General features: G+C 29.5%; 1 protein-coding gene across 1 annotated transcript; it reads left to right on the forward strand.

The window, feature by feature from the left end:
* Positions 1-102: 102 nt before the first annotated feature.
* LOC113384762 lies at positions 103-4,925 on the forward strand. Its single transcript, XM_026622521.1, has 4 exons — positions 103-1,660; positions 1,821-1,919; positions 2,147-2,260; positions 3,834-4,925. Exons 1-4 carry the CDS (start codon positions 114-116, stop codon positions 4,831-4,833), a joined length of 2,760 nt encoding a protein of 919 aa, XP_026478306.1. The 5' UTR covers positions 103-113; the 3' UTR covers positions 4,834-4,925.
* The last annotated feature ends 9,794 nt before the right edge of the window (positions 4,926-14,719 follow it).

Here is a 14,719-nt window from a genome sequence, read left to right on the forward strand (position 1 = left end):
ATTATTGGAACAATTATCAAAAGATATAAGCCGATTTTGAAAGATTTAGAAGAGAAGAAGAAGTCGATTTGAATTCTTTGGCATTAAAGAAATTGTCTGGAAGAAATGATGAAATGGATATTTTGAAACTAAATGGTTTAGATGATATTCTTGTAATGAATGAAAATGATATTTCTTCTTGGATATTTTGTATTATAGGATTTGGTATAATTGCCATTGTAATTATTGCATTTTTGCATTTTAACCACACAAGTGCAATAATGGGAACATTGTTAGATAAAGCAAAAGCATTTGTTCAAGGCTTATTATGTAGTGATAAAGTAATCAAATTACTTAATGCTGCAAATAATTATTTATCTAGTTACTCCAAAAGAGATGTATCAAATGATACAAAATTAAAAATAAAAAGAGTTTTTACCCACATTGACAAATCTGAGAAAATTGATAAACGAGTTGAAGTATTTTTAAGAAAGGTGAATACTCGTTTATTGGAATCTGTATTGATGAAATGTAAAATAGAACTCGATAATGATCAAAGTGGTTTAAATTGTTTTTACTCAGCAAATATTTTTGCCGATGATAAAATAACTGCCAAAGTAAAATCTGTAATTGACAAAATTGTTTTGGATGTTTCCCAACAAATAAAAGAAGAGACTAAAAAGAGTTTAAAGTATGATTCGTATGCTGAGAGGTTGCATGAATTTGCAAACAATATCATGATAAACAATGAACTTTTAAAAGATTTATGGAGTTCTATACATCGATTATTAACAATATCAAATATTAATACACTCGATTCAAATGATTGTCCAAACTCTGATATTAATAAAATGATTGAAATATTTCTTAAGAAACAATTAATGACTCGGATCACTGAAGAAGGTAGAAAAGTTGTTAAACGTGTTTATTACAAACGCGATTTAGAAATGTATAGATGCTTAACTGAGTTAAATAAGAATCACAAAATCGATGATGAAGATTTAAAGAAAAAGTTATATGAAAAACGGAAAAAAGATCTTGAGGAAACTACAGACATACAACTAGAAAATGCTTTGACCAAAGATTATTTCAGGCAGCTATCAAAGTTGCTCGACAGAACTAGACAAATACATCTACTCGCAGAATTGTTAGAAGAAAATACCCCTGTATCAGAAATATATTTACCAGTAATGACCCAAGTTGTTCCTCAAGTGCTCGGTTTTAAATATTTAACAATCGTTTGTACTACTGACGATGGTGATATTATTAAATCGTACACAACTCCAAACTTTAACAACACATCACATATTTCCATAACGATTAGCTTAGTCAACAATAAATTTCAATTATTCGATAATGGTTATATCAATGAGTTTAAACAGTTTCTTAAATCACCTAATAATTTATATGAAGCTCTGGATGGAAAGCACAACTGTATGTTATCAGAAGAAAAATTTGGACAACGTGTTGCCAAATATATAAAAGGTAATGACAACATAAAAAATGTTATTATGGATATTTGGAAAAGTATTGATGGTGTCAGCAAGAAGGAAAATAAGATTGTGAGGAGAAAAGATGCAAGAAAAAATTTTGATTATGAAATTGAAGAGGTGGAATCAAATCTATACTCAATTATAGCTCAAGAAGTTAAAAATGCCAAAACAGATTCACAAAATGTCAGGTAAATAAAACTTTATTGTAATTCTATTGATAATAAATTATTTTTTAGATCGAAGATCAATTCATTTGTTTCAGTTAACAAGTTTTGTTGAGTAATGAATAATTTTTCATAAAGAGTTATTAATGCCAGTAATCATAATATTTTGTTTTTATAATTTCAGATCTGATGATCTCCTAGAAACTATGTCAAATTCAAGTCACTCGAGTTTCAGAAGTGCACAAACAACACAATCTTGTAGTGATTTTCTAGGAGGGTTGAGGTTGGTTAATTTTAATGTGTAGAATCTTTAAAGACATTTTTAAAATATATTTTTTTATAATAATTTTAGTTTATTCTGTTGAGAGACACAGTCCTTGCTTCAGTTGTGTTGTGTCGAATATATTAGTAGTCACATGAATAATTTGTAATTTATTATTATTATGTGATATATTATTTTTGTAGACTAAAAGCAAGTGTAAACTTATTGGATTTTTGTAAAAATTACAGAGATAATGATTTTCTGGAAACTGTTTCTAATGCAAGTTATCATAGTTGTGAACGAGAACAATCTGTAAATTCTTTTGATGGACAGGAAATCAATCGGCACTTGGAAGTTGGGAGGTTAGTTTCTTATATATATAATAGCCATAATCTAAATAAAAAGCAATAAATAATTAAGTATTTATTATGTACGTTTGTGTCATTAGTCAGCATGATTAACAAATTCTAAAAAATATTCTATAAAGTTTAAAAGATTTCTAGAATATATATAAAATAAAATATCATTACATACCAAATCAGAAAAGAATACACAACACAATTTTAAAAGACATTGTTTTATAAAAAACATTCCAATAACATTAAACATTAAATAAGTTACTCTCATAACTGACAAATTAGAAATGTAGAATAAAATGCAAGAGAAACGCCATTTAGAAGGACGGGGTTCACAAAACCTGATGCAGGATTGACTTCTGGACAATTTTAACGAAATCAAACAAAGTACTAAAAATATTGAAATTAAAAACATAAATATTGAAAATATAGTAAAAAATAAAGATAATAAGTGTTTTTCCCCAATCCTTGACATATTTTTTTACTAACCAGCAAGTATTTTTCATACTCGATCCTCCTGCATCAGGTTTTGTGAACCCCGTTGATTTTAAAAAACGATTGTTGTTCATTTACAATTTGTCAATGATGTGATTAACCACGAAATTTCATTATTTAACTTTTAGTTTATTATTTCATGTTATTTGTATAGTTTTTCATGAAACAATGTCTTTAAAAATAGTGTTGTGTGTTTTTTATGATTTGGTATGTAATGACATTTTATTTGGAACATATAATTATATGTTCCAAAAATTCTACAATTTTTTAAAATTTGTTAAATATTCTTTAGAATATGTTAACGTGGTGAATGATGACGCAGGTATAGTGTCGAAACGTACATAATAAATACTTAATTATAAATTAAATTGCTTTTTATTTTGACTATTTGGCTGCATTTCACAAATATGATTCAACGTCTAATATGTATATATACATCAGGGTGGTCCTTAATATGGACATTTTCGAATTTCCTAGCTTCCAAGGGCTCAAATGGTTCCAAATTGATAAAAAACAATTTTCAGTTTTAATTTTATTGTGGCTAAGTTGTACCTAAAATTTTTTTTTTAATATTCACAATTTTTTCCATGCTATTTCCATACAAAGTTTGATTGAATTGCGCACTATCTAAAAGTTAATATTAAGAGCTAAAACTTTCAGAGAATTGTTTTTTATCGATTTGGAACCATTTGAGCCCTTGGGAGCAAGAAAATTCGAAAATGTCTATATTAAGGACCACCCTAATATACATATATATATATATATATATATATATATATATATATATATATACACGTACATATGCATATACTAGATGATCCGACAAACATTGTCCTGTAAATGTAGAACTGCTTTAAATAAAATGATGAGTCTCAATTCTCATACTATATTGGAAATTGAAGTCTTCTAATAGGTATAACAAATTTAGAAAAAATTATATTATCCACGGTAAATTAATTTAAAAAACTTCCTAAACAAACTTCAGGAAGATTTATCAAAATCGGAGGAGGAGTATATTTACATACATCATTACAGAAGAATTATTATATACAAAATAGATAAGTAAATAAAGATTTTTTTTTAGATCACCAGAAGTGGTGCAGACCAAAAACGGAAGGAGACATCATTATGGCGGTCGTAGGTCTAAACTGAATAAAGATAGCAGGCTCGAGAATTCGAAAGCAATTAAAAAGATAGATATAGATGAACAGCTAGTTAACCAGAAAATGAAAAGTTCATTAGAACAATTTGCTTCAATGTTTTATGGATTAAGTGATGACGAATGCAAAGATATTTTACTTCAATTATTAAAACTTCAACAGATTCCTACAGGAGAAACTATTTCTGATGATTGGTTTCAAGAATTTAAATTGTGCCATAAACTGAATCTTGCAGGATCATCATTGCTTGCAGATAATATAAATATGTTTTTCAACAAGCTTGAAAATCTAATTGAAAAGCTTTCTTTGACTGATGGAAGTCGTATTTTCTGTTTAGATGAAACATGCTTCCATTATGATAAAGTGAATGAACAAGGATCAAATGTTTTTACGGCTTGCTGTATTGTAAGCGCTGATGGAAAAGCATTGGCTCCTACAGTAGTTTTACCAGACACAAAGCTGGTTAAAAATTTACCTACAAACAATTTTTGGTTTACGAGTTCTAATGGTTTGCCAAATTTTGATTTATTTACTGGAATTATGAGTCACTTTATTAAATATTCTTCTTCATCTAACCAAAATCCAAGTATTTTAATATTTGATGATCATAAATGCCATATGTCAGTGGAAGCTTTGAATTTGGCTCAAAGTTCTGGTGTACATATATTGATATTGAGTCGTGAAATGTCTTCTTATATGTTGCCCATAAAAGTAGGAATTTCTGACTTAGTTCAATATGTGTATAAAGAGCAGTATTCGAAGATCAGGAATATTAAAAAAGTAATGAGTGGAGATGATGTATTGAAAATTGCTCTGGATTTGTTCAACAAATTTTTCACTGAGAAAATGATTACAAATGCTTTTCGGATTTGTGGTATTTATCCCTTAGATCGAATTATTGTGGAAGAAAAATGTTTAAGGTGATTTTATTTAGTATTAATTTACACACACATAAACATACATATATCTGATTTAATTAACTACACATCGACAAGTTAATTTATTTTACCTGATGACAAAACAATAAATATTATTATTATGTGGTTAATAACGTATTATAACTATAGACTGATATTACAAATGTATTTTTTATATAGAATTTTAATTAAATGTACATACTATAGAGTATGTATCCTGGTTGTAACGAATGTTTTATAAATGCCATTGATATAAGTAATATATGTGATTAATTAGGTTAATATAAATATTAATATAATTATTAATATGTTAGTATAAATGCACGTCTTTTAAATTTATTTGTATTAATTCAAATGATGAAACCAACTATTTGTTAAATATAATTATATTGTGATAAATATAATATTCGTTTCATAATCTGAAATATACACATTTGACTTCTCCTGACTTACCAATTATGTTTTCTCAACCAAAATTTAAAAAAATATTTTTATATGCGCGATAAAATTTTACCTTTGGTGGATGTTTTTGAAAATGTTGCAAATTATCTGATGTATCTTGTCAAAAACGTTACTATGTGCCTGAAAATGCAGTTTGAAAATCAAATAACATGTATTATGTGTGGCAGAGGTTTTTTTTATAAAAAATATCAAAAACTATATTAAATTTTGAGTAAAAAATTATATCATAATTCATCTGAATTAATAAATCCTGGAAGAAAATAGCACGATATACTTACTGAAAATTAAATGCAAAAATAAAAGGCACACAGTTTTCATTTTTTTTTATATTCTATACCAACATTTTATTTTCTAATTGTGTTAAAAAATATAGTTACAAAGTTTTTAAAATTTTTTGTGTGCTCTTTCAACTTATACAATTTTTATCCTTCTTCAACATTCGCCGCTTTAGTAGAACCTCTTCCTTGTTTTTTCTGTCCATCGGTTAAAAGTATCTTCATTTAAAAAAAATAACTTGTAATAGTTTTTTAAACTAATTTTGCAGTTTTTCAACGCTTCAGCTAATTATTTCCATTTAAATCTGGAGGCGTCCCACCAGACTTGCAGATATAAATAAAAGCTGATTTTTGTTCTGAAGACGGTTACATTGGTAAAGGTCACAATTCCTGGTTAAAATATAATCATTTCAGGCTGATGTTAAAATTAGAAAAAATGTTGGAAAGAATATATAAGTTAAATTGTCGATTATCGTGGTTTGCGCAAACTCAAAAATAGTCGTTATTAATGTCAATTGTAGACTTAGGTCAAAGTTTAAAAAGTGTCAATGAGAAAGCTGTGTTTAATAATAATTTGAACAAAGTCTTAAAAAAAAGTTAAAATAAGTTTCAAAACCGTCTCCAGATACAATTGTTAATTTTAAATTTCCAGATGTTAAGATGGTGATGGACATTTTGGTGATACTTCAACAGGTGACCTTATGAACCGATTGGAACATAATCAAACTGGGAAGAATTTCTACTGAGCACTTGTCTCCAATCTGAAAAATTATTGAGCGAGATTAATATTGAACATTTTAAATTAATAAAGACTGGATATAAGGTATAATTTAGATATATTTAAATGTATTACATATGATATATATTAAATAAAAAAAAGGTTGCATGAAAGTGCAAGTTAACTTGTAATTAGGGCAAATTGCTCAAGTCGAACTCCTTAAGACGGAAATAATGCTATAATATTTATTGAATCTTTATTTAGTTGCTTTATTATTAACAATTACTCCAATTTTAATTTTGTTATTGATATAGATGTTATACGATAAATATAGAAATTATATGGTTTTTGATAATGCGCATTCGGTACGATTATGTTGCCTTAGTCGTACCACCTATAGCATTGGTCGTGTCTGCTACTAAACTATATGAAATTTTGTCTGGGACCAACTAATCTGGGCTTTAAAGGGGCAAACCTAGTGTGAAATTTTCAACAAATCGAATTTTTAATTTTTCCATATTTTGATAGGTACCTTCAAAAAAAACATCCTAAAACTTTAAATCGATATCTTAAATTGTTTTTGAGTTACAGCCATTTCAAAGAGTATATTATAGTATATAGAATATTGATTGTTTTATCTTTAAACGCGTTTTTTTCGAAATAGCATTTTTCTAATTTGCTGGACTGATTACTCGGAGACAAATGATCCAATCGCTATCAAATTTTTTTTGCAGCTCCTTTATATAGTTCTCCATACGATGACCCTCCAGTTTTTTGACCTGATTGAAAATCGAATTTTGGCAGGCCAAAAACGACCAAAATTTTGGAAAAAATTTAACTTTTTTTTAACATGGCGCAAATTTGTCAATTTTTTATTTTTTTGTTTGCCCGAGGGTCATCGTACAGACAATATTTTAATTTAACGAGATTTTTTTTCAAAAATTTTACTGTGTATTTTCAAAACATGTATAAATATACCCTCAAAATTTTAAATAGATGGATTCACTAGTTTTTTTTTAATTCCCATAAATAACCTTTCTTTTAGGTTATCACACTAGGTGTGCCCCTCAAATGAACCAAAAATATCAGTAAAACCTTTTCCAAACGCCTACTTTCATTTTAACTGTTTCCAAAATCTGCCACAGAATTTCAATTATAAACGTTTGATTACTAAACTATATAGTTCTATTTAACGGTACCAGATGATGTTATTTATGATTATCAGACAAAATATATCCGGAATACGACTTAGGTAGTGGTACGACTTAAGGGGGTATTCTAGTGTAGAAATTCAAAATAATCGTTTTTTTATTTCATGTTTTTAGTTTAGTTTTACTATCTAAGAATATGGGTACGAGAAGGTTTTTGAAAATTTAAATTATTTTCGGAGATATAGGCATTTTACTGACTCGGCGTCCAAACTGGTTTGGCAGGATCTAATCCGACAAAAGGTATTAGGAAGTCATTAGACCAATTTAAAACAGTTTATCATCAGATGAATTATTATTAATTCGATGTATAGGTTCAGAAATTCAGATCAATAATGAATCACTAAACTCGTTGATTTAGATTTTTGCGCCGAAACATTCATTCTCGAACTCGGGTATTTGAAAAGCAACATTTATTGCTGTTTGCATATTCAATGATGCTTTCTTTCTGATTTTAAAAATGATGACCCTTATGGTAATGCAAATTGGGCCAGAAACTCATTCATTTGCCGTAAGACGAGACAATGCCCGGATTGAACGATCTGAAATAAGTACATCCAATGCTTCAAAGGAGGCTAGAACTGCTCCATTGGAAGAGAGAAATGCAAAAAATAGTTTTTGTGAAGAAGAAGAAGGTCCGATGCATGAAGCAGGAATGGCAGATTAAATAAAACAAGTATAACATATCATTTTATGACTTTGACCGCAAAAACTTTACGTAAAACTTTAAATGCGTTTTTCTCAGAACAGACTTCTTCAGTACTGTTGTCACGATTTCTCGAGTTCCACTCGACCGATTCACTTGAAATGTTCAGAGAGTCTTGTTTATAGACCTATCTGTAGTCCGAACTAGAATCATACCCAAATTCCAAATTTTACTATATTTAAAAAATTCGAGAAACTCAAAAAACAGTAAAAAAGACAAACAGTCGCCAATTTGTAAAAAAAAATTTTTTTACTCATCGCTAGTTCGGGCATGCGACATCATTGTAAATTAATAATCTTTTTTCTTTTATTTCGAATGGCTGGGAGGACTTTCTTGGTGCTTCTGCGACCAATTTAATTAAATAATCTTTACCTCAACTTCCTCCTCCTCACTTGCAGCCGCATTGCATTGGTGGTGGACGCTTCCTGCGCTTGCGCTGATCCTGGCAGCACACCGATTGCGGATTCTGGCAGTTGCACTCGCTAAACGGATCCTTACGCAGGGGCTCCCTTATACATTCGCTGAAGCACGGAAAGGGCGGCAGAATCCTGCAGCACCTCTCGAACTTGCGGTCCATCTTACGTTGACAGCGCTTGTGCAGGGCGGGCTTGCAACCGGGCATACAAACCTGAGAGGAACCAGAGGTAATATAATTATCTAACAATTTGATATATGCTAAATCAGTGTTTCCCAACGTGGGGCGCACGCCCCACCAGGGGGCAATTTGAAAATGGTGGTGATTTTAATGTAAGGTAGTAGAGTATCGGTAAAACATTTAACAAAAAAATGCTTCTTAGATTTAGAATAATAAGGTGTCCCGGTTTGGCCGCGACGGTTTTAGTTTTCAACCTTGCTTTACTAGTGCCAAAGTCATGTTTTTTCTGCAACTTTCCATTATAATCTGAAAATGATATATGCAATAAACCTTATATAAATCTAACAACAACATTATGAAAGAGAATATTGCGGGATGCAACAATTCTCTGGGTTCCAGTAGCCCTTCACTAATTGTTTTAAACTTCTATATTCCAATTTACGAAAATTAGGGTAGAGCGGGGCTAGTTGAGCATAGGGGCAAGTTGAGCAATCAAAATATCTCGAAAACTATTCACCGTGTGTTTAGGCATTATATGGCGGAAAGATAGAGGTTTGGAAGAAATAAACATCCCGCGATCGCTAGTGGCCGCTGGACAAATGAGTGAGGCTCACGGGCGTTTTGATTATTTTGAGACCAAAAAGTAAAAAAGTAATTCATCACAAGTTTTCGTCTGGTTTAGTCAAATGTTATTTATTTTTAATCAGGTAAATGCTATTCTTCCCTATAATTATAGTACTCTTAATATGCACAGAGCTTCTGTGTATAATTCTCACGGTTTTTTTATAAAGTCACTTTTATTTGAAAATTCCGAGTTGGGGTTAGTTGAGCATAGTTGCTAAACTTGTTCTGTCACTAAGACAATTACCATTAACTTCCAGAAATTAATTATTATTTTTAAGATTTAAGCTAAGTCTATGAGTAATAATATAAAAAATAATGATTTTAAACAAAAATACTGAATATAATGGTAAAATAATTCCTAAGATACGATATTGTTTTGTTGATTCTACTTTTCGTTAATTATTCAAGGCAAATTACTATAAGTTTTGTTTTCTCTGTCAATAAAGACTATAAATATAGAACTGGTTATTAAAAACTTATTTTATTTCATCACTAATCGACATTGAACCTATGATTTCATTATATTTTCTTAGTGCTCAACTTGCCCCACCCATGGGGCACATTGAGCATACTTGACTTTTTGCATTTAAACAGCTGTAGCTTTTAAATTTTACTTATTACCAAAAAATAGTATTAACACTTTTGTTAAGCGATAAACAATAAATCTATTAAGCCGTATAGCAATTTATTGAAACTTTTCATTGAGAAGCTAAATCCGTTTAAGTAAAAATTTGCTCAACTAGCCCCGCCCTACCCTACCAAAAAAATACGTAAATCAAATTTCTGACTGCTTGGCATAAATGCTTTAAGGTCAGTGACAAGATTCGACTTGAAATACGCACAAGAAAAGTGATATTTAATACTAAAGTTAATTGCGAACCTTTATGAGAACATAGTTTTGTAAAATTGTATATATGGTGTGAGTTTTTTACTCACTGTCAGCAACTACGGCTAAAGATGAAATTAATTTAAAATAAACAAATTTTTATTGTATCCTTAAATAGTACAAGGTTGACTCTAAGCGCGGCTTTTACTCTTATTGTTAGATTGCTTCAAATGATTCTTTAGGTTTGTTGAGGTGAGGTAGTAATGTATAGTGAGAAATTTATCTTTAACTTTTTGATCGGTTATGTAGAGTGTTTGTTGAAATATGGAATATCAAAACAAACATTTTAGTCAAATTTTGAATTTTTATTTCTGCAAATGGTAAAACGATCATCCCAAAGAATAGGTGCTGTTTATAGTGTCGAAGCCTTAAAAAACAGTTATGTTAAAATTGGTTTTGAAAATGTCATTCTGGTGATTTTCCACTCAATCCTGCTCTGATTGTCCAGTTAGAGTTTTGGACAAACTAATTAAAGCAATAATCGATTGGGCTAATAGAAACAATTTGGCTATGTTTAAAAATTATTGGGGATTGGTGAAAATTTTTCTCCACATCCACCAAATGTTCCTGACCACAAACCATCTGATTTAAAATACTTGAATTTAAAAAAAAATCATGATGGTGTCAAATTGCATCTAATTCAGTTTTTGATAATAAAAACTAGAAGTTTTATAAACTTGGGATAATGATGCTTCTTGGAAAATAACAAAAAGCCATCGATCAAAATGGTATACACAACAAAGTTATTTAATTCCACGCAAAAATTGTCTTTGATTTTCTAACAAAAATGTGCACTTACTTAGTTGCCAACGATAACTATCAATTTCTAGAAAAATATGCGCACTTACTTAGTTGTCAATCTGATAACTAAAAAAGATTTAACAAAATAATATATAAAATTAAGATATAATTCCGCTCTGAGTTAAGAAAATGTCAAGTAGATTCGTTAAGAAATGGCTTTATGAAGAAACTGAAACCAAATGCCCGAATGTAATCATATGTACAAAAATTTGCTATAATTTATTGAAAAAAAAAAGCTTAGATTAGAACCTAATATAAAATCTTTGTTTTAGCTTAAGTATTGCATTAAATACATTTCGAAGAAAACAGTAGTAAAAATTAGTTTGAAATTTCCGTATGTTGGCTTATTCCGAAATTTTACTTATGATGTTCAATAACAATTTAATAGCGATTTCATCTTAAAAGTTATCATTTACATTTTTTCTGAAAGAAAAAAAAATGTATGGGGGGCATACGTTTTTATAAACCTCAAGGTGGGGCGGGGCCCAAAAAAGGTTGGGAATCACTGTGCTAAATCAATAAAAGTGTTTTTACCATTTTTTACCTTTTTGCATTTCTTCTGCTTCAACCCCTTTTCTTTTTTCTGGCAGCACATGCTTCCCTTTCCAGGAGGCGGATTGTTGCAGGGCTGTATGGGGCTCTGATAGGCCATCAGGGGTCCTGCTGTATGGAAGGCGCGGGTTCCTGTCGGAGCTCCGGCGTCGGCCGAAGTGCTCGCTACTGCTTCTCCAAAAAGTGGCGCAGAAGCACCTGCCATGGTGTGCATGTAACGCGGTCCCTTCTTGCGCTTGGGTTTTTCGGGATAGCACGGGGGCTCCTGTAATAGATAGAGGTAAATATTAAAAGATACTTGATACAAATTTCGATATTCATAACCATGAAAGTAAAAATATACACAAATTTTAAATTAGGCAACATGATAAAGGATGAAATAAAATGAAATATAAGTTTTAGCAATTTTCTTATTACCTTATCCTTTTCCATGCATTTTGGTTTTTTGCACACGTGCTTCTTATTGCTGCAGGGCAGCACTCGCTGCTTCGGCGGGCAAATCGAAGGGCAATCGCAAGAAGGCGGAGGCACCTTCTCGCATTTGCGACCACATGCGTCGTCACAATATCTATAAATATTAATATTTAAAAAATTATTAATTATTAATTAATATTTATTTTGCATTCGCTTATGTTAATATAATTTAAAAAACTATTAATTTTGATAATTTTAGTCAAAGTGACCATATTTTTTGCATGAAATCCGGCACGGACAGTGGCGTCGGAACCGCAGGGGCTGCGTGGGCTTGAGCCCACCCATGAATTTTGATGGGGGGGTTCAGCCCACCCATGAATTTCAAAAAATTATATGGGCTACTATCTCTCTAAAAAAAATCGAGACCACTGGCTGTCTATCTAAAAAAAAAAAACGAGTTCACCCATCAAAAATTTAGTTCCGACGCCACTGGGCACGGATTATAATATATGTGAAACGGGAGGAAGGGGGCGGGGTTTGTATGTTGATAAACTAAAAATTTATATGCAGTTTTTTTCTGTTAAAATTTTCTAGTTGAAATATATTTAAAAAATATTGGCAACCAAAACATTTTTAAAAATCCGGGACAAATATTGCTTTTAAAAAAAGCCGAGACGCAAGTGGGAAAAAAGGGACGTATGGTCACCTTACAATTATCAACGTAACATTTTTTTACAATTTATTTTTAAATTCAAAATGTATTGCATAATTCATATAAAATTTGTTGTTGGTATTATTTTATGTCCCCTAGTTATATTTTATTATTTACTACTAAGTTTTATTTATTTTCCAGCAGTATATATATATTTTACCTGTTGATCTGCTGCATCCCGGCAAATCCGGTCCGCGGCAGCACCTGCACCTGCTGCTGGCATTTTCCTGAAGGGGCGGCAATTGTCGAGGTGAGGCGAGAGGAGTATCCTTGCAGCAGACGGGTAGGCTCCTGGAAATTATATTGATTTAATACCCCATACAATTCGAATGGATAATAAAGGTAACTGGCTGGATATTTTTAGTCAATTAAACTATTAATTAATTTAAATCTTTATTAACTTCCCGCGGGATAAGTTATAGTAATCGCAAAAAAAAACAAAAATGAAATTTTTTGCATGTCTTAAGTTTCAAGGGGTTCTTAACATTTTGACATACTTTAGAAAAAATTGATGTGTCGATTTCTAAAGCACTGATTTGAAGGATACAAAAAACATTTTATTCGTATTGATGAAACAAAGAACTGATTAAAATTTTGTTTGTTAAGGCAGGTCCAGCGGTTTTGGAGATCCTATAAAAACAATGCTATTTGCTGGTTAAAAATGATCATTAGGCAGGTCCAGCGGTTTTGGAGATCCAACAAAAAAATGCCATTTGCTGGTTAAAAATGATTCATCACAAATTATCAGATATTTTATAAAGATTTTAATAAAATGTACAATTTTTCTTTACATTTATTTGGGTTCCGTACCAAGATTTATAATGTTTAACTGTATAATTGCAACGCAGCGTTTCAAAAATTCAAAATTTTTGAATATAAAAAAAAATTCACAAATTTTATGGTACGGGAAGTTCCAGCAAATTATATTAAGTCACGATGTCATGCACCACTAGTCTAGTAATTATTTAAATTATACTGTATTTAGTAATTATTTATACAAATTATTAAAATATTTATAATAATTCGTTTAAAAACTGTTTATATAAATTATTAATATTATTTAATTATTTATTATATATTATAATTTAATTAATTATTATTATATATTATAATTTAATAATATATTAATAATAAATTTTATAAATAATTAAAAAATACATTTAAAAAAACAAATTATTACACAATTTAATAAAAAAATTAAGAAAATCAGTATCTATATCTATTAAAATATATTAATTATTTAAATATATTATTATCAGTATTTTGAATATAACTTGTTTAAATAATTAATACAGTATTTAAGCAAATATTCTAAATATAATTTGTATAAATAATAAAGAAATGCTCAATATAAAATAATGTCAGCATTTAAATAAATTGTTATTAATTCAAATAAATTAAAAAAATATTATTTATTCAAATAAATTATTATTAATATTTCAAATCCTACTTGTTTAAATAATTAATAAATATTTATTTATCAATTACTAATAAATAAATTAAAAAAATATTTAGACAAATTATTCTTTGTAAATTTGTGCGTCAGTACTTAATTGTTCTTATGAAATGAAATGAAGGTATTTTAATACATAAATTTAAAGTATTAAGTATAGTATTGATTCCTGAACAGCCATATTTTCACTTCAATAACAAATATTTGTTTAAATATTTAAGCATTGGAGTTTATATTTATTCGTACCGTGAAACGTCATGTGTTTAAAATTTTATTAAGTAAGTGATATTTAATATAATATATTATTATTATTATTATTATCGCTTACCGAAATTTTGGCCGTTTTCAACGATGCGCAAAGTGCCCTCAACGATGCGGCGAACATCGTGAAATTTCACAAAATTTTATATTTTTTTCCGCTTTTCTTTTTTGATTCCTTTGCTTTTCCTTGTTTCACTTGAATTTTGTTATTTTTTTGTAATTTTGT

Source organism: Ctenocephalides felis, unplaced genomic scaffold, assembly GCF_003426905.1.
Source record: "Ctenocephalides felis isolate EL2017-DRISC unplaced genomic scaffold, ASM342690v1 CF-g0.4_SCAFFOLD_03571, whole genome shotgun sequence".
In the NCBI taxonomy this organism is placed as follows: domain Eukaryota; kingdom Metazoa; phylum Arthropoda; class Insecta; order Siphonaptera; family Pulicidae; genus Ctenocephalides; species Ctenocephalides felis.